This window comes from Panulirus ornatus, chromosome 55 (genome assembly GCF_036320965.1).
Source record: "Panulirus ornatus isolate Po-2019 chromosome 55, ASM3632096v1, whole genome shotgun sequence".
NCBI classification, from domain to species: domain Eukaryota; kingdom Metazoa; phylum Arthropoda; class Malacostraca; order Decapoda; family Palinuridae; genus Panulirus; species Panulirus ornatus.
Window position 1 is genome coordinate 21,087,925 of NC_092278.1, and position 21,605 is coordinate 21,109,529.

Sequence of the window (21,605 nt, forward strand, 5' to 3'; positions counted from 1 at the left end):
TCAGCCACTGTAGCGTAGTGTATCAGCCACTGTAGCGTAGTGTATCAGCCACTGTAGCGTTCTCAGTGTTGGCCCGGCAACTTTCCCCCCACAACACAGTTACAAGAACACATCTCCACGACTTTCTTACCCTTCACGAGGGAGTGAAAATATCCATCCCACATTATGAAAACCATCACGTCTGCAGGAAGGGCTTCTCCTCCCGCTGCCGTACGCGCCATCAGCTTCGTCCGCTTCTTGTATGTGTGGAATATATTTTGTTTTTTGTTTTGTTCCGGGTCATTCGATCCCTCTTTCGGATGATCGTAACTTCGGTTTTTATCGGGGTCGAGTGTGGTGCAGTACGCTGTGGTCTACGTTGATGGTTCCGACCTCGATTGCGACTAACCCCTAACAACTTGTGATTACGTCATCAGCACGACGTGGCGACCTTCGACAAGGGTTCGACGGACCGACCTTCGAGAAGGGTTCGACCCTTGAGGACGAAGGTACGACGATGATGATGGCCTGACCTTGCACTTGGCCCTTTATATAAGGGGTGAGGGGTCACGGGCCAGGCCGTCCGTCCGTCCGTCCGTCATGCCCTTAGGGTCGGAGCGTCGTGCTCAATGGGGGGGGGGGGGGGCGATAGTTACCACAGAGGGACTGACGTCTTCCCTGCAATCGCTACCCACCACCACCTCCTCCTCCTCTGTGATTCTGCCCTCCCTCCCTCCCTTCCTTGTCACGTACCGGGCACACCCTCAACAAAGGTTAGATTGGACTCCATCGTCTTGGTAAGTATGGAAGAGAGAGAGAGAGAGAGAGAGAGAGAGAGAGAGAGAGAGAGAGAGAGAGAGAGAGAGAGAGAGAGAGAGAGAGAGAGAGAGAGAGAGAGACGTGTGTGTGTGTGTGTGTCATGACCCGCATAGCTGCATGGGGGAACGTTTGTACCGACGTTAATGACAACAATTAATTGTTGAAGGTGAAATAAAATATGTAGCCGAGGGGTGAACAGGTCTATTAGTTACATTCGGTAAAGACATCGGGGCTATAAGGACATAGGTGTCACACATAAGGTTATAGGTCTCGGAGGTTTTTTTGTTTTTTTTTTTACACAAACGCACGTCAGGATATTTGTGTGTGTTCATGTATATGCGTGTGTGTAAGCATTGTGTGCATGTTTGTAGGTAGTTTGTAAGCGTGAGTGTGTGCGTGTGTAAGCAGTGTTTGTATGTGTGTATCAATGTGTGTACGTGTGTGTGTGTGTGTGTGTGTAAGCAGAGGTTGGCTGTGATGAAGGGTTAGGCGCCAGGCAAACATCAACGCTCCCTGCATACTGATGACCTCTGCACAGGCTACACCCTCCTGGTTACACCCTACCCCTGCCACACCCTGCGTCACTACACCTCAACAACTCCCCCTCCTCCCTATACCCTGCATCACTACACCTTGACACCCCCCTCCCCCCCACCCAATACCCTGCATCACTACACCTTGCCTCACAACACCCCATTACGCCCTGCAATAAGCTTAACAGCTTCACCACACTCTCTCCAGTACCCTTTGCAGCCTGCTCCCGGTACACTAACCACCATATGTGTGCCTCAGAACTCATTTCCTCACTACACACTAAGTCACTACAGTATGCTCTACTACACCCTGCCTCAGTACTCCTTGCCCAGTACATACAGCCTGACAGAACCCCACTTGCTCGATTGCACCTTTCTCAAATGTACATGACTCCAATACAGAGTATTCTACACCCGCTGTCATTCCATATCTGCCTACTTTGCACTGCCTGTAGAAGTTGTACTTGCACTTAGTTATAAAGTAACTTTTGGGTAATTTTCAAACAGTATAATTTGAAGTTATTTCCCATATGGTGGATGTGCGTAGGAGTAAATGGTGAATTCAGAAAAAGTTCATTTGAAATAATAAGTGATATATATATATATATATATATATATATATATATATATATATATATATATATATATATATATATATATATATATTATACTTGATTGCTGTCTTCCGCATCAGTAAGGTAGCGCCAGGACACAGACAAAGAATGGCCCATCCACTTATATACACATATATATACGTAAACGCCCACACACGCACATATACATTTATACACACACAGAGACATACATAAATACACATGCATGTACATATTCGTACTTGCTTGCCTTCATCCATTCCTGGCACTACCCCACCCCACAGGAAACAGCATTGGACTCAGCCTGCATCAGATTACACGGAGTGAAAAGTTGCATTCTTTGGTGATAAGATTACACTGTGAGTGAAAAGTTGGCTTTCTTTGGTGAGGTTGTATCACTGGGAGTACAGTGTCATTAGAGTCCTCACTCCAGAGGAGTCCATCATTTCCCTGCAACTGGAACTGCAAGAGCTGGAAAAGAGGTCTTTGGCAATTATGAAATAAAAATGTATAGTATGTATATGTATTTTACCCTTTTTATGTAAAATGAACATTTTATGAATGTGGCCAAATATTTTCCCTAATTTGTGAAATTTGTATGCCCATATCATAATCTGGGTAAAATATTTTGCACAGTTCATGTGATGGACACTCTAGTATAAGCCAGACTTTATACAACCCATTTAAAGTTTCTGGTAGAATTAGAGGTATCTACATAATTTCCTGTGGTTTTGAAGTGTAGATTCACAATTCACTATTGCATATAGGTAGGTATCTATAACTTTTTATTCCCACATTTCTGTCAGAGTATGTTAAGGCTTTATTTTCATTTGGTTTGTGTTGCCTGTGCTGTATATGAACAATCATTCCAAGACTGTGCATTGGTAAAGTCAGTTTAGTTTAGATTTGATTTTTCTCTTGTTTAATCCAATGTAATTATTTTTTTTTAATCACTAAGTATTTTGTCTTTCATTGTGATCAGTTTAAGTCTGGTGGATGTACAGTATTATCAACTGTCTTTCAATAAAATTAATTCCATGTCCACTTTGATTTTCACATATTTGTATGATGCCAAAACATTTTGTACAAGGAAAAGATGAAAACTTTTAAAGCATGGTTACCCATGAAATTGGATGTAGTGAGTCACCTTCGCACAGAACAGTGATTTGAATACAAAGCTCTGATCACAACCTGTTCCTCGAGAGAGAAGACATCTCCCTAGAATGTTGTTCTTTGCATTCCAGACCAGGTAGCTTCTGCAGACTCCTGCCCAAGATGTCTTAGTTACCAGCCATCTCCATGCAATGAAACAGACCCCAGAACAATGCATGGATGATAATTTTAAGAAGCTTGAAATGTAGCCCATTAACACATTCAGCAACACAGATTAATCTGAGCGTTACCTCAGATGGGACTAGTATTTCTTGCAAATTTGTAGGGGTGTGTAGCAATGCTTTAATTTTAAATCTTCTAAGAAAAAGGGGTTTTAAGTTTTATCAGCCTGTATATAGTAGTACTAACTTTTGTATGATTTTTCTTTTTCTCTGCCTACTAAAAAAAAATTTATATTATTTTCAGGATGAAAACAGGTTCCGTGTTCCCAAGGGGACCAAATTCTATCGTGTAATGGCAAAGCCTTGGGATGGGGAGGACAGTGCCCGGAGGGACACCCGCAGAGGGGATCCACCACCGTCCACACCTACACAATAGACCAACGCCCAGGGTAGCCACCCTCCTGCACCCACCGCTTCTGAACCGCACACCTGCTGTGGCTACCCCATCATGAATAGTGAACCTGCTTCCCATACCCCATCAGGACCCATCAGTGCATCTCACACCCACTGTGGCTACTCTATCATGAAAGACACATCTGCTTCCCACAGCCCATCAGAACCCATCAGTGCATCATCTCATTACAGAAATCAGTCTTCAAAACCCCATACACATACTGATAGCTCTCCCTTAAACATCAGCACATCACATAGTCACAGGGTTAGCTCACCCATGACCACATCAGTTTCACTTCCCACCATGTCACCTGTTGCCATCACTGCTACATTTCATGCCAGGGATGAACGGTTACCCACTTTTATTGCACTACCCATCGATAGCCATCCTGCTGCCATTACTTCTAGGTCTCACGGCCAAGGGAGCAATTCTCCTGTGACAGTCACTGCCACTACCCTTACTGAGTCTAGAATATCAAGTGCAATACCCCCAATAACAATGAGATTTAGTCTATTGCAGGAAAACGATGGTTTTTGTAGTATCATTTATGCATGCTTTTGCACTAGAAGACGACCAATGTGTCACTTATTGTAGATAACAGTATGGAAGCAGTAAGTGGTGGATCATGGGTAGTGGTATTAGGGTGGACACAAAGAAGAGTAGAAGACAAAGTGAGATAGCTGCCAGTAGTGGATGGACCTTGGTCACTTAGTGGGCAGGCTGGGGGGTGACGAGGGTGAGGGGAATGTAAACGGTGGTGATTGAGTGGACATTGCCTGCCTGAGCGAGTTAGAATTGATAGAATGAGCTAAAGGCTTTCAACAGCTTCAGTGGGACACCATGTACTCGAGTCTCGAGAACCAGCTTGGTGTGGTCTGGCACCACCTGATGTGTTGTGCAAGGAGGGGTAAGTTAGAGTAATCCATATTTCCTAAAGTGACACTTTTAGGCAAACTTCCCATGGCTTTGTATGTCAGTGTTAAGTTTTATAGTCTAAAGGTGCACTTAGGTCCACTAGTATGTACAAATGCTGCACCAAAACACTGAGGTGGAGTTCCTTTATTTGTTTACCTTCCTCATTGACATCTGAAATTTAGTAAACTATATGCCTTCAGTGCAACACTTGAACTTAGGCAAGTGTCTCCATGCATATTGTTTGCCTTGAGTGCATCACCTGAACAAAGAAAAGCTTGTTCCCACGTACACAGAAGACACTGTTCACCCTTCATACATGTTGCTGTTCAAAAGTGTTCAGGGATTATTATCGAGATTAGGTTCATTGTCCATTTGACATATTTGGTCAGCCTTCTTTTCCAGTGAACTTTGCATTCATAGATGATTATTCTTTGGAGCTGATCATTTGTTTTCACTTATTACCTAGATTTGCCTAGAATAGCATTATTTTGATGCTGTTCAGTTTAATAATTGTGGTTCATGCCACATAGATGTTTGTTTCTTATGATTTTTTTTTTCACTTATGACACTTAAGAGGTTGTATTAGTGGAATGTGTAGTTTGCGTATTGCCTGGATGTACATCGTATTAAGTGAGTCACAGTTTCAATTAGAATTAATTGCTGTGCTGGTTGAATGAAGAACTTTAGGTGAGAAAAGACAGCTGTAGCTATCTCGTAAATCTCTGGATTCTAGCTTGATGGGGAAAGTTCACATGCTGAGTTATGACCAGTTATTATCATGTCTTCATCTCCATTATAGCTTCATAATTTCTTTTGTTGATGATAATACTGACTGATGAAAGCTGAACAGCAGGAAAACCATGCAGAGAATATTCTGACTATGCAGTTGATTGCAGTTGGGAAAAACAGGATCGCTGTACATGGTACTAAGATTCTTATTTAGATGGTTGTTTGATAAATGTTTAAAGGATATGTGGGGGAGTATATTAAAAGATTTACTTGCTTTCCTAAAAATCTGAACAATAAAAGAATTTTGATGTCGTTAAGAATAATTATTTCAATTTGATGTTGACTGCATTGTCTGTTTGACCTTATTTAGTATTATGAGAAATGCAAATGTGTGGCACATACATACTTATTTCAGTCATCACAGTTTCTTTGTGTCAGGGAATTTATACATACATATTTTCTGGTTTAGAAAACATGTAGTGTTTTCAGAGTTATATAGTGATACCTTGTTTTGAGAATGTTGACCGACCTAATACCACAAATTTGTTCCTGTAAGGTTTGTAGTGTAAGTGTCGAGCACAGTGTGTCTTAGCATGGGCATAGTATGGCTCATTAGGGATTGGATAGTAAGCTGGATAACATGTATGTCTTTATCATTGTTTTTAGACTACTAGCTCTCTCTAAATAACCTCTGCTATATCATTTATTCAGGGCATGCTGTAGTATACATATCTTCCCCAAACGTGCAAAATATAATTTTCTACAAAACTTATCTCTGGGGAAGGTTTCCATCAGTCCACACATACATATTGGAAAAAGGAATATTGGACTTTTTTTTTTTTTGCTTGTTTTTTTTTTGCATTACAGTTTTCTTGCATTAGAGTTTGCAAAAGTATAAATGCCCTGATCTCCAACATTATTTACGATTAGTTAATTTGGACCACCTTTGGTGTCAAGAAAATCTTGATATGCTGATTTTATTCATTTAAGAATAATTTGAATTAAGCATTGTCACTCTCAAAACAATTGCTTTACTAAACACATCATTCTTGCATATAATTTCCTGTCATTCATATACTATTATTATTTCATCAACAGTAAAGGTCAAAAGTGATTTATACACCGGTTCACATTATTTTATTCAGCCCTCATCAATTAGCAGAAATTACCATTGAAATTTGCCCCAGCTCTGTAAATACTTTTGTTAGCTGTGTAAAATTACATTGAAGACAGTTTTTTCTGTTATTTTATGCTCATATTTCCCCCAAATTTCCACTTGCTTTAAATGATGCTGTGTAACTGTAGTGGACCTGCATTATATTCCTTTCTGTACAATATCATCACTTTATTCCCTCTGTGGTAATTAATTCCTATGCAATTTTATTCTTATACGTATGGTAACCTTTGGTCAGATTATTCCAGTCTGTGGTATCGTCTTCTTTGGGTACATAAAAAGACCATATTATCAGTCTTCTGTACACTCTCCTTCAGATTGCGAGATGCATTGAGGGATTTACATGAATTATATCAGCATGTTGTGCATTGACCCAGATCTTGCAAGTGTACTGAACTTGGAAGTACAGTACCATTTTCCATAATCAAATATTGCCGTGCACACTAGAATCCTATTGTATATCCTATAAAGAATTCTGATTTTGTATTTTTGTAGCTTCAGCTGTACCGTACAAAACCTCATATGACCAGTTCTACTTGGAGCTGTACCAAGGATTTTTTTTTATCTACTTACAAGCAGGCTGAGGAATGCATCTTTGTAGTTTGTTCATAAAGGATTAGTAAAAGACAGGATGGTAATCAAGCCTTTGTAATCTTTTAAGGACAGTATAAACAATACTGTAATCCAAGCTGTTAACTGTAATTGGTATTTAAGGTATCTCAGAAAATGTATTTAATGAAAGCTTATTTTTTTTTTTGTGATGAGGCAAAGTCTCATTTGCTTGATTGTTATGAAAACAGAACGTGTAACTTAGCTGAATGAACCCCTTCAGATTAATATTGTACACCTAGCATTTCTCTTTTAAAACAATATCCAGTTTAGCAAATCATGGCTGTATTAAGAATTTTATCTTTTGCGGTTTCAACTTGATGGCCTCTATTATTTCATGATACTGGAGAGCACAGGTTAAACAAACCAGTAGAAGTGACACTAAACACGTTCTCTCATAAGGAAATTTTATCACTGGGCTTGTTCTTGGTGTCTGCTGACTGAAGTGTGTGTTCAGAAAATATGGCAGCCACATTTTCAGTGTAGTCATTTTTTCTTATAACATTGCAAAGTTTATGTTATTATTTTTGATAGCAACTACAATCTCCATCAAGCATTAATAATTGAAAAGGGTAACTCAAAGCTGAATATTCCCCATTATCATTAAAAGAAAAAGGGCATAATATTCTCTATTGTGTTGTAAGCTGATAACAGTGATGCATTTTGAAAATGTGGCCAAACAGTTAAGCACCATACATAAGCCTAGTGTGTAGTTTATAATCTAAGCAGGGCCCAGGTCTTCAAACTGTAGAGGTTGTAGTGTGTAGCATCTTGGTTTAGCATGATTATGTGAAACAAAACAAAAATTAATGTACATTTTTATAAAAATGGCATTTGCTAATCATAATGTGTTCTATAGATTTGTATGATTCTTTTTAAGCATAAGTTAGGTGTCGGTTTTAAGTTGGCATTTGAAAACAACGTTGGATATTGGAAGTTTATGACTTGCACACTAACGAACACTCTCAATATGCTATACAAACTATAGTCATTTTGCTGGCATCTAACAAAGAATATAATTGTACATATTCTCTAATATATATAGTATACATACATACATAAATATATATATATATATACAAGTATATATATATTTGTAAGACATTTCCACGATTTATGTCGAGTGCGTGTAGAATGATGCTTTTCAAAGAAGAGTGGAAGAAGCGCGGTTATGTTTTTTAATATTGTATATGTAAATGCATGGCAAGTGTGATTCCCACATCCAGTGTGACTCCTTAAGGGCCAGCAGCTGATATAAACTGACTCTAGTAGTCAGTATTCTTGGGATTCCTCAACCAAGAAGAATTTTGGACAACTAGAACTACCTTCTTAGCTTAGGACATCTCATATATTTTGTTTTTCATGAATCCCTCATCACTCAGTGTAGGTAGTTTCACTCATTTTTTTTATTGGTTCATGTGGTGAGACAGCTGTCTAAACCTTCTGGTTGAGGGAGTTTTACCCTCTTTCCCCTGGATAAATCCTCCAGTAGAGACAGTGCAAAAGAGAGGTATAGGGTGGCCAGCATATGTGATAAACCAGAAAAAAAAAAAAGGCATCACAGCACTGTGGTAGCATTCTACAGTGTCAGTGTAAGAAATGTAGGTTCATTCCTTCAGCTAGGCAGGATTAGTGATGCATTAAGATTAATGTTATTGGGGATGTCTCTTTGACGACCTTAGACTAAATGAACCCTCCTGCCCTGGGGGACTGCCAACCTTATGAAGAATGAAGAGCAGCAAATATTTTTTTTTTCTCACTTATACATTTCAAAGAATTGATTGTAAGTAAGTGTTCACATTTTTATTTCAACTTGCATATATTCATTCACTGAAAAAAGTAAAGCAAATAGTCATAAGAGGAGAAATTTCAGTATCTCCATTATTACCATACGAGATTCATGTAAACCAGGTTTTTGTTCCTACATGAACTTTCAATTAACCAATATTCATAAGGTGGATAAAATGCCATTTCCTGATTTTCTTTATTTTTAATTGGGTGTACTTTGTGTCAGTGTCTTTGTGAACCTGATTTGTAGATGCATAATCAGGTTTGTCATGCTGCAGATCAAAGTGAATCATCACATGCACATATAAAATAAGTTTACTGTCATTTATGTCTGTAACCATATATAAAGTAATTATTAGTAAGAGAGTATTCCTGAATAAGAACACTTAGATTAAAGACCACTTTATTACACAAGTGACTATGAAATAGTATGGAATCATTGTCAATCCCAGTGATCATGCTTGTTAATAGTGAGTATAATTTACAGCGATGAAAGGAAATCTTAAAAAATCCTCCAAATCATCACTGTAGAATCTCTGCTGATGACCTTAGTTGTTGGCACAGCAAATGATTTTAATCAATCAGTCACTGTAGAACACTATCACATAACACTGGCCCACCCACAAGACATTAGCTGTAGTCAGCTGCAATGTTGATATGTTGTTGTTTTGTGTGTGGAGTGTGGGGAGTAAGAAGGATTTTATGTATGTTGTATGAAACATTTTCATTACGCTTTTCCATGAGTACTGAAGTAAATTATGATAAAAATAGTCTTTCATTTCACACTTGTCAAATTCTTATGGGTATCAATTTGCGTGGTATATTTATCCATAATCATCTAGCATGTTATAATATTAAGAAAATTATACATATTCAGATTTCTTTCACAAATTTTTGTTATCACTTAGTAATACATACTTTTACTTAAGGAAGCTTACACTATAAAAATTGGCCATAATCCTGTGTGTTCCTTTTTATTTTTAAGTGTCAATATCTTCATTTTGATAAACACAGATTATTTGTAGCACATGACAATGTACCAAGTAAAAAGGAACACAGATCCCATGTCACTAATTTCAAATGATATTTGTATGTCATGGTGAAAAAAAAGGAATTAGTTAAAGCTTTGCATAAGATCAAGTGTGGCAGAAATGAACGGAACTGCAGTTGACTTTAATAAGAAAGTAGGACACAGTGCTGTTTACTGGTTGGTCAGGATTTTCATTGTACATCAAGGAACTGAAGGCAGGATGCCTGTTTAGTGCCATTATACATAGGCAAGGAGGGAAAAAATGAATGTTCAAATTACAAATATGTAAACTTTTTTAGTATACAACTGGCAAGTTTTATAGGAGAGTGATGATTGAGGGGGTAGTAGTATGCAAAGAACACCAGATCGGGGAGGAACAATTTGGCAGAGGATGTGTGGGCTAGATGTTTGCCTTGTAAACTCTGTGTGAGAAATACTTGGAGAATGAGAAGGATTTGTATGTGGCATTTATGGACCTAAAGAAAGCATATAATTAATAGGGATGACAGAGATGCCTTGTAAAAGGTGCTATGAATACAATATTGTGAGAAGCTTTTTTCAGAAAAAGGTGTGTATGCAAATAGTATAATAAGTAATGTATGCAAATAGTATAATAAGTAATGTATGCAAATAGAAATGGATGGTGGTGAGTGGTTTCAAGTTACAGTGGATCTGCATCAAAGGTTTGTGACTTTAATTTGTTAATAGATGCGGGTGAAGGAGGTGAATGTAGAGTCTTGGTGAGAAGGACAGGTATACATTATGCTTAGGGTAGGACCTAGGAGTTGCTGTTTGCAGATGACATGTTGGAACTTGCAGAAGCTGGTGTCTGGAAATGTGTGTGAAGAGAGGAAGTTGAGACTTAACGTGAACAGAAGTATGTAAGGTTATGAGGTTTAGCAAGAGGGTAAGACAAGAGGATTTGAGTTTGAATGTGAAGAACATTAAGGAAAGGGAGAATTTTAGATGCCTGGGAATGGATATGGCAACATCAGAAAATTTGGGAGCTGAAGGTGGTGGGTGCAGGAGCAAAGGGCTTGGATACGCTTAGGAGTGTGTGACTGAAAAGATCAGTCTGAGGAAAAAAAATGAGTATGTTTGAAGGCGTTGCAGTTCCATTGGTGCTATATGGATGTAAAGATCTTGAGAGTAAAGGTAGAAGAAAGGAAGAGGGTGGATATGTTGAAAATGCCATGCCTGGGGATTGTATGTGGATGAGGAGGGCTGATCATTTAAGGAGTGACAATGTAAGAGTGAGAGGTGTGATAGTTTGAAGAGTAAAGTATGAATGAGAGAGATGAACAGGGAGGGTTGATGCGACGTGAATATATTGAAAGGGTGAGTGAAGAGAGATGAGCAAGATACACATGTCAGAAGTGGACGAAGAAATGGATAGGATATTTAAAAGTAGTTGATATACCAACATATTGAATGTACTGTATCAAACTAGATATACTGTACTGACATATTTGGAGATACCTGTATTAAACTAGGATATACTAACGCGATATATGAATATACTGGTAGATAAAGTAATTTACCGCGAGAAATAGTTAAAGGCACCAGAGAAATACTGTCGGAATTGTGTTGGTGAGGAAAGCTAGGCTGGTATGCAGCTAAGAGTACAGATGATCCCTTGAAAAAAAAAAAGAATATATTTCATCTGGCGTGAACCCTAATAGAAAATAGGAATCCAGATCTTTTAGATTACGTTTTACTTGAAAGCATAAGCAATCCTTTCCATACCCAATTTCTTCTTGACTGCATCAGGAGGTTTGAATTTACTCTTTAACGACCCCATTGACCTCCCCCCCCCCCACCGAACTTCGATTTGAATTTCTTGCTCTTGGTAATCAAGCCTCTACCTCTTGATGATGAGTCAAGAGCCATGATTGGTTCGTGGTGATGAATCAAGAGCCATGATTGGCACTTGATGTATCAACTGCCGTGATTGGCTCTTGATAATGAAATAGGAGCCGTGATTGGTTCTTGACGTACACATCACACAGCCATCTTGAATAAGTTATGCAATCCTATTGGTCGAGGTCGGCCTATCCATCAGAGGAGCGGGTGTTGCATCATGTGGGAGGTGACGGTTGGTCTTGAGTGATAAAAAATGCTCTAGTAAATGCATTAGTGATTAGATGTGATGATTACCGCTATGGATAATAATATATTATTGACTCGAAAGTGATAAATGAAGTGTAGAAAGAGTATGCAGTACGTTGGTGGTCTTAAATGACGAAGAAAGATTGGAGCTGGACATTCAACATGGCTTCCAAGGTACGCCAGATATATTTTTTTTCAAAACCAATTATATTGTAGATGTTGAAGGAATATACTTTTGAGACTTTTTATACAATTGCTTGTTCTTAATGAATGTTTTTTCGTACTGTAGATATAAAAAAAGAATAGATTGTTAGCGCCCCGGAGACGAAATAACTGTAGTAAGTCGTTATTACGTAAAATCACAGAATGTGATATTGAATGATTTATTTTGAGGAACGTCTCATAAATAGATTTAGCAGATAATTATGCATATTTTCCCAGTTCTAGTTGGTGAAAAACAAAATATTTGGAAAGAACGTAGAAACAGGATTTTAGCGCCATTTCATTGCACCTTACGGGCGGGAATTTCGAAGGGAACATTGCCAGGGGCGGCTATACTCCAAAACAGATTCTTAAATCTCATAATTTCATTACAGAGTTTGACATTTCATATGGTTTTTTTTTTATTGCATTTTCTATAATCATATACTCCATTATCCAGTCTTATCTCCACAATCTCGTCCCCAGGATCCTGTTCACAAACCTGACGCCAACGAATTCAGGTATCATTGATCTTCGCTTCGAATTTATATAGTCAGATGTAGCTTTTCTCCACACATACTCTTCCATGCATGCAAGACATGAGCCACCTCGTCCATTTTAGGCTGACTTCGGTTCCATACGCTGACATATCCCTTGCTAGGTATCTGAAACACTCCACTTTCTCCGGATGGTCTCCATTCCATCCCACTTTTCAGTGGGCCAGGATTTCCCCCTCTGCTAACCTCTTTTTGAACTTATTTTATTTGCTGTGATTCTCAACTTTCGGATACTCTCACAAACTCGGACATCAACTGATGCTGTCTGTCAAGTGCCTTCACACTGCACTTTACTCTCTGCTTTAGTTTTAAGGGAAATAAGGTAAATTAGGACAAAATAAGAATGTTAAAATCCTTAACTTTATTAATTATCTCACAAACAAACTCAGAAAATCTTGGTGAGGATGTTGAACAACAACAATCCCCCACCCCCCTGCACGACCCATGTCCCGCCCCCCCCTCCCCACCCCTGCAGTTGACCCTCGACCCCACACGGGTCAGGGGGCTGGACTGGCCCAGACTCAGGCGACACATTGGAAAGTGAACACAGACACTTGTAAGTCCGTCGTACGGCCGTGATTGACATAGTCTTTTTAATTAGGTGATATAGTTTATATTTTTCTTACACCGTACAATTGTCTACATCATTTGTACATCCGAAAAAAATGAACATTGTTGGAACCTAATTTTCCTGAACTTATAGACCTTACTGAAACCGGAAAGATTTGTAAAAAGATGATCCTTGTTAATGACAGATGTGCATGAATAGTGGAAGACTGTAAATTACAAGCTTAATAATGCAGTTAATTGTATTTAATGTGCATAGAATTTGATTAGATATCTCGTATTACATTATTATATTTTTTCGAGGGGCGTGAAGAACAATATTAACGAATCGGCAATACTGTGGTGTAGCCAAGGGCGCCCCCACTGCCATAACCTATGCTGGCAACACTGACTTCTCAGCCTTGAAAGAAGACTCGAGGTCGAGTGTATGTTAGGAGTAGGGGGGTCGAGGGTGGGTGTGGGGGGGGAGGGGAAAGTGGTGGGGGATGGGAAAAATATGGTGGTGGGGTGGTCACTCGGGTGTGTGAGATCGGGAGTGATGGATATTCTTGTATGGAATGTGGAGAGTGCGTTGTGAAGGTAGGGGGGTTTACGTCCATTATCCCTACCCTCCCAACCTGGTGTCTCTTTATCTACAAGATGGCAGGTCCTCCTTGAGGGATAGGTCAGCCTCGAAGAGCTGTCACTTGAGCAGCAGGTCACACACGCAGGATAAATCGTCAACCTTCAGGACATATACGTGACAGATTGCACTCAAGGGTTAGTTCCACTTAAGCGTTTCGATCGAGAGATTATCCTCTAGAGTTCACTAGCGCTCAAGCAGATGATCCTTGAGGATTCACTCAACCTCAAGAGGTAACGTTTGAGTGGGGTATGGCAGTCATTGCTCAAGTGGGAGGTCCTCCTCCACCATCACTCAGGTATTAGCTCTTCCTCAAGACCTGGCACTGAGGGTTATTACCGCCCTTGAACGCAGTGATATGACCCTTGAGTATGATGGGTTGGCCTTTGTCCCTCAAGGATGAGGTCAAAGGCCAAGTCATCATACCACTTGACAAGTGCCTCAAGTGTGGACCTTGAGCGGTACCTCAGCCTCGAAGGCGAGACTCAAATGTTCGGATCATTCAGTTCAGGTAGACTAGCATTTGCATTCCTATTAAATGAAAAAAAATAATACTTCGGTTAATTATAGCAAATTATAGAAGTGATATGCCTCCTGAAAACGTCTGGTTGCAAACTTTTTAACATATTCAACAAATGTTAATAATATCACTCCATCTGAACAGAGATAAGCCTCTTTCAAAAATTTAACGTCATTGTTAATTCCACATAGATTTTCAACGTATCGAAACTTAACCACATTCAACTCGTAATATATGTCCTAATCGGGTTAAATTCAACATTCGTTGCAATTTAACATGACACAGTATATCTAACAACGAGGGGGGGATAGAAAATATCCTAATTAAACATTTTTTTTTTCATGTCTTGATTCATCTCATAACCAGAGAGCGTTTGATTTCTTAAGAAATAATAATTACAAACGGACCAATGACAGTCTGAAATCAATAACGAGCAATTTGATTTCGAATTTCTTGTAACGGACTCAACGGTCGATACATTTATTGGCTGCTGCGTAACGGCCGCGGTCGTGATAGGCCGGGGTCTGCTGGCGAGGGCCAATCGCGCGTCTCGCCACCGAACTTCAGCCAATGGGAGTCGGTGACGTGGCGGGTGGGCGGAGACAGACGCAGATGGCTGCGCTTCTGCCGCTGTTTCCTGCGGTGTCATTTAAGTGTCGTAACGCTGGCTTCTGTGTCGGGTCTTTCGACCTTGTGACTGGTCCGCTTAACACTGTTCTTTTGGGGGTGATGGAAATGTCTTTTGTCTCTTCCTGAATTTGCTGTCCAACTGTCTTTTCGTCGATGATATCTTGTCTGTCTGACGAAGGTTGTATGTCTTGCTATGGTGATATTGTCCTCGTTGATGTAGTGGTCGTTATGTTGATGTTTGTGTATTTACGGTTTTTGTTTGGTATGTACGAGTAGGTGGTTGTTGCTGGGTGTGTTGAAGTTGCTGGTTGGTGTAGTTGTTGGTAGGTCTGTGGTCCTGGTAGTTGCTGGTAGTTGGTAGGTATTTGGTCTTCGTAGTTGTTGCTAGGTATGTTTGTGTAGTTTCTGCTAGATGAGTTGGGGTAGTTCAAACAAGGTGTATTGAAGTAGTTGGCGCTAGGTATGCAAGGATAGTTGCCGCTGGGTACGTTCGTGTGGCTAGGTATGCTGGTGTATGTGTGGCTATTTATGCTGGCGTATGTGTGGCTAGGTATGCTGGTGTATGTGTGGCTAGGTATGCTGGTGTATGTGTGGCTAGGTATGCTGGTGTATGTGTGGCTATTTATGCTGGCGTATGTGTGGCTAGGTATGCTGGTGTATGTGTGGCTAGGTATGCTGGCGTATATGTGGCTAGGTATGCTGGTGTATGTGTGGCTAGGTATGCTGGCGTATATGTGGCTAGGTATTCTGGTGTATGTGTGGCTAGGTATGCTGGTGTATGTGTGGCTAGGTATGCTGGTGTATGTGTGGCTAGGTATGCTGGTGTATGTGTGGTTAGGTGTGCTAGTGTATGTGTGGCTAGGTATGCTGGTGTATGTGTGGCTAGATATATTGATATTCAAATCTCTCTCTTTAGCCAGTACAGTGTTCATTTACACACGTCAGTTCGTTTTCTGTCAGTTACTTCTGTCTCCGAGGCTCCACCCGCAGCAGCTTCTCAAAAACAAAGACGCTCCGTCGTCTCTCATTGTCACAGATACGCTCATTCGAATCCCACTGACGACGCCCTGGACAAGGCCATTCTTTATATTACTTTTGTACCTGTGTGACTCCGTCGTCTGTCTTCGGTCCGAGAGGGGAGAAAATACTGTTTGGAAGCAGAAATTAAAAAAAAAAGATTTTTTTTTTGACTAGTTTGCAACGCAACGCGACCAAACTTGACTAGCATGGCGATCATAATACTATATAATGATATGCTTGTGTGTGAGCAGGTGAGCCGTGAGTTCATTAACATAGCAGCCGGGAGATCCCAGAGCCCCTGTGTTAGTGGCGCTCTGGACACAGACGCAGAGAGAAAGGCCTTAAACAGCAATTAGCAACAACATCCCTCCCGAAGCCCATCTCGTTTTCTGTCATTTTTCACCATCGTCTAATTTGTTTTCTTTTGAGTTTTGAAACACTACTGAAGACCTCTGGGCGTGTCGAGAGCTCCACAACACACAAGACTGCCGGGAAAATATGGCCAAAAAAATATAGAAAAAATCTTCATAAAACATCTTAAGACTAATTATAGGTTCTGGAGATCCGACATTTACAAACAACCTAAATTGTGAAGCCGACTCGAGCGAGCCTGCCTGGCTGGCTGTGACTGAGACGGCTCCGGACACTGTGATTGGTGAGATTATAACAGGGGAGGCAAAAATTAACCTAACATTATAACTCTGGCTGACTGAACAGTCGAGGCTCCGAAGCCTCGACTCAATAATGCTCAAAAAACACGCACACAAACAACATAAGGGGGCGCCCCCACTCTGGGCGATAAAAACCAGCTTCAGAAACATTGTTTCGAATCGTTCCGAAACAATCAGAAACAGTCTCAGGTCCACACACACTGGGAGTCATAAACGCAGAGTCAAATAAAACAGTTCGAAACCCTTTCTTTCAAAACACTTTTGGAAATCGAGTGTCTTAAGGTATGTATGAGAGAAAGATTGTCAGGTCACTGTGTTAAGTTTTCTGAGCGGGTTCGAAACACATTCAGCCGCTGAAGGTTTCGGTGTCATCTGAAGCACTCGAAACAAGAGGACAGTTTGAGGAAGCGTCTTTGAAGCAGTGGTACACTGAATACACTTGTCTCATTCAGTTTCAAACCCTAACATTATTTGCTGCTGTGTGAAGCAGTCTTATATAAAAAAAAAGTTTCATACACCTGAAGTTTCAGAAGCCTTGTGAAGCAGTCTAGGTGAAGCCCGAAGCTTCGACCACTGGGAGCTCAGGAACCACCTGGGGACCAGTTTCCAGCGAAGTCTAAGACTAGGCTTCGAATCCCAGCTATTCGGGTGCCGTGTGAAGCGGTCCCGGATGACCACGGTTGGTGAGGGCTTCATCCACCGGTGGCGGGGCAGGCACGGGCTGAGGGCTGGCAGCCCAGGGGCTCAGCTGAGGGGCGAGGCGGCGGCGGAGGGCACCAGATGATGACAGGGCAGCGCCGGCTTCCCCTCACATGCTGGGAAGTGATTATCCGTCTTCCCCTCCAGCGGCGCCGCGAAGGCCTGGGATTGGCTGGGCGACACGCAGAACGATGACGTGTACACCGTGACGTCATAGCTGGGCAGGCTGCCGCCATTGGCTGAGGCGTCGTGGGGGGCGGCGGCGTATCCGCGCGTCTCATTGGCGTAATTGGCGTAATCCGAGCAGAAGGTGACCCCTGGTGGGGAGGTGACCGCTGGCTCCTGCTGCTGCTGCTGCTGCTGCTGCAGGGAGGGCGACAGGAGCCTCTGGTCGTCCATGGCTGGGGTGTGGGCTCCCACGACTCCCGAGGGCGTGGTGGGCGTGGAGAAGTTGGTGGGCGTGTTGGGGAGCGGGAGCGTGGGCGTGTGTGGGTGGTGGGTGAGGGCGCCGCTGCCCAGGTCCAGCAGTGTGGGCGGCGACCGCTGCTGGTGCTGGTGCTGGTCGGAGCCGTCGTCCAGGAAGCAGTCACCGATGATGTCGTCGATGCACTGGAGGAACTTCTGGGCCGTGGCCTCGGGTATGGGCGGGGGCGGGCGGTAGGCCTGCTCCAGGGCGAAGATATCCCCGGGCTGGAAGGCCTCCTCGAAGGGGAAGATGGAGTCCGGGTCAGACTGGAGGTCGACCTTGACCTGACCCCCACCCCCGTCTTCGTTGTTGTTGTTGTTGTTGTTGTAGAGGTGGTGGTGTGGGGGTTGAGGTGGGGGTAAGCTGGGTCTGGGCAGTTCCAGGCCAGTGTTGTGGGGTAAGCTCACGTCACACCACACCGCCGCCGCGTCTACCGCAGGCCAGACCTCCCCCGCAGCGGGCAGTGGCTCCGCCCGGTAGGTGGTGTGTGTAGGGGGGAGGGGCGGCCAGTCCGGGGTGGGCGTGGTCCACGTGAGGGCGGGCGGGTGGAAGGCCCCCGCGGGCGGGCCTGGGCTGCGGTACAGCTGCGGCGCCCGCACGCCGTCCGCGGGGCTCCGCATGTGGTGGTGGTGGTGGGGTGCGGCTTCGTCCGGTTGCGGGAAGTAGGGATCGAGGGGGGTGTGTGGGTGCGGCAGGGGTGGGCGGGGCACCAGCGCCCCCACCACGCCCCCCGCGCTCATCGGCGACGCCGCTGGCACGCCCCCCACGCCGCCCTTACCGCAGGTGCATTCGAAGGGTGGACAGGAGCACACCTCACCGCCTGCGGGAGACAAGACCGGTCGCAACGCCGGGGTTAGCCAAGAGACCATGCCGCAAGCGGTGCTTCCTTATCTGCTATCTGTTAGTCTATCTATCTTAACATCTATCATGTTTCCCACCAACCTATATATTATATATTAACAGAGGGCGGTATAGCACGGGCAGAGGTGTGCCCAAGTCGAGGTCAGGTCCGTTGAAAAGGTATGATTATCAGGATTTCTCAGAAGCAAAAATTAAAATGGAGGATTGATTTTAGCTCTTATGGTGTTTGCTGATCTGATTCTTGAGGGCAGAAAGGTTCTAAGAAGAGAGAAAGACACAATAAGGAAAGGGAAGTCCACAGCTTTCATTGTTGTAGGGAAGAAGGAAGAAGAAGGGGGAGAGTTATCATAACGGTCAATCCTCGTGTGGCTGGTCTCCACACACGAACCATTGGAAGCGTCAACTTCCTTTTTTATTTAGAATAGTTATTGTACTAATGAACGTTTAGAATTTTAGGCATTTCTACGATGACTGACAGCTAAAAGCGTAACTATTTCTATGATTATTAACATCTAGTCACTAATGTGTGAAAGAACTGCGAAGTGTTCATGTGCTAATTGCTACGGTTAGTTAAGAGCTATCATTAGAATACTTAATGGGTTCTCACATGAGACCATTACCATTAGAGCTTCGCTAATGAGGTTAATATTAACAATGAGATAGTGACTATTCGTGTTAAATGTGGTAAATTGGCGAGGCTTACCATTGGTGTGGTCGGGGAGGAGAGGAGGTGGGAGGGTCCTGGCCATCTTGGGAGGTGGAGGGGCGGCTAGCTGGTGGGCGGCGGCGGCGGTGTAGTGAGCGGCGCCGCCCCCCTCGTGTGCCGCCCCTGATGTCACGGGCGGGAGGCTTCGCTTGACGCCCGTCACCACCTGCGGAACGATAAGACCTCGTGAACCACCTGGGAAACGACTAAATGTCTCGTTAATCACGTCAAACGATGAAGTATCTCGTTCAACGAGTGGCAAGACCTCGTTAAACACCTGAGAAACAAATGTCTCGTTAAACGCCTGTGAAGATTCGACCTCGTTAAACCCAAATAGAACGAAAAAACTCGTTAATATCACATCAAACGTTCAAAGTATCTTATGGTAATTATCACCTCTTCTAGCACCAATTTATATACTGTTGAAGATTTTTTGATCAGAAAAGTGGACAAATTTGTGAGGAGAGAGATAATAATAATAATAATAATAATAATAATAATAATAATAATGATGATAACGATAATATCAAAGTTTCACTATGGAGACTTGGCCAAGTACATTGAAGCTCCCTTTAACAGCCAAACCAACCCATGACCCCATGAAGGACCCGTCAGTCTATACAGTGACTTCAGTAAGGGCCATTAACCCTCCTTCAGAGCACAGTAAGACCTCCATTAACCAACCATCTGTCAAGATCACCCTGGACTGAATTGAAAAACAAAAATAGAGACGTTACAGTTCTGCTGTGCAGTAACACATGACCTCCCAACTACCCCCAACCACTTTATAACCAGCTGTCAGCCCCAAGGCAACAGTTAAACATTCCTATAACGACACATCATCAAGCTAGAATTGTACACCAATTAAAGTCTGCTTAATTATAAGATTTTTTCATCCCGAAAAAAATTACGAGGGCTAAACACTACTAAATGTACCGTATTTGACATTGAAGACACCGTTGAAAGACACAGGACAAATCTTGCTTGATAATTTTGAAGAAAATACCAAATGAGAGAAATATATCGTTGTCACATGACCAAAGTCGCTAAAAACAAGCAATAGAAAGACAAACCATTTGCGAACCAACTAAATATAGCACAAAATAGCACAAAAACACCGTGACACATGAAGAGTATCCAACAAACACATTGGCTCAAACATCTCCAGCAAACACACTGTCAGTGAAAATGAGGAACAAGTAAATTGTCTTAAACATCAACGTAAAACAGTCTAACAACGAAACTACCAAACCAAATGCCCTCGAAAATTAGAACAAAAACAAAAATGCTACGAAATACATCCAAATAAACTAGTAAAACAAGGACACTCACTAAAGCAACCACAGACTAGAAATATGCAACAAGAAAAATGTAAAAAAAAAGCTCATGCAAGCGAAATTATAGCAAGGACAGTATCAAACAATGCTGAATAAATCAACCACCGCATGAAACAAAAAAAATATGTGATACAAACATACTTGAAATCTCTCAAACAAACAAGCACACGGAAAGCAACAAACAAAGAGTGACCTGTAATCATCTGCATAAACATGGCGCGTAACAAAGGCAGTAGTGAACAAACACAGTGTCTCAGTCACAGAAATGGGTGATAAAAAAAAAGTTTTCCCTTCGTGCATCAAAAATACATATACAAAAGCGATAAGAAAACAATGACAGTGTCTTATACAAAAGCAATAAGAAAACAACCACAGTGTCTTATACAAATATCGTCAATACAATGACAGGAGAAACAAAAAAATAGCACAATGTCCTTCTGTCAGCAAACAAATACAGCGTGCTCCCAAACAGTAACAAAGAAACAGCCTTCAGTCATCCTCAACAAACCATGCCCGACTTAACAATAAATCAAACAAAAACAGTGAATTGTGAGCTGAACAACAAGCACAAGACCAACAAACACACACACAATGTACTTACAACCCTCATCATATCCAAACCAGCGCCACACAAACAAAAAAAAACCCGTCAAACAACAAAGACAAGGCGACAAAGACAGCCGTGGGGGCTGGGGTTGGGATGGGGGGGAGCCTTGTAGTAGGGGGGAGGGCGTGGGGGTTT

At 42.1% G+C, this 21,605-nt stretch overlaps 2 protein-coding genes across 7 annotated transcripts in view; one reads left to right on the forward strand and one right to left on the reverse strand.

Moving 5' to 3' along the window:
- Atg17 (autophagy-related 17) overlaps positions 1 to 9,635 on the forward strand; it is a 176,604-nt gene extending 166,969 nt beyond the window's left edge. For all 4 annotated transcript variants that reach the window (XM_071693020.1, XM_071693024.1, XM_071693022.1 and 1 more), the window contains one exon: positions 3,503 to 9,635. In XM_071693020.1, coding sequence (XP_071549121.1) covers positions 3,503 to 3,634 — 132 coding nt within the window. In that variant the 3' untranslated portion in view covers positions 3,635 to 9,635. The remainder of the gene's footprint in view (positions 1 to 3,502) is intronic.
- Positions 9,636 to 13,205: 3,570 nt separating this feature from the next.
- Positions 13,206 to 21,605, reverse strand: part of LOC139765522 (uncharacterized) — a 70,028-nt gene continuing 61,628 nt past the window's right edge. For all 3 annotated transcript variants that reach the window (XM_071693027.1, XM_071693026.1, XM_071693028.1), the window contains 2 exons: positions 19,524 to 19,692; positions 13,206 to 18,779 (listed from right to left, as the gene is read on the reverse strand). In XM_071693027.1, coding sequence (XP_071549128.1) covers positions 17,539 to 18,779; positions 19,524 to 19,692 — 1,410 coding nt within the window. In that variant the 3' untranslated portion in view covers positions 13,206 to 17,538. The remainder of the gene's footprint in view (positions 18,780 to 19,523; positions 19,693 to 21,605) is intronic.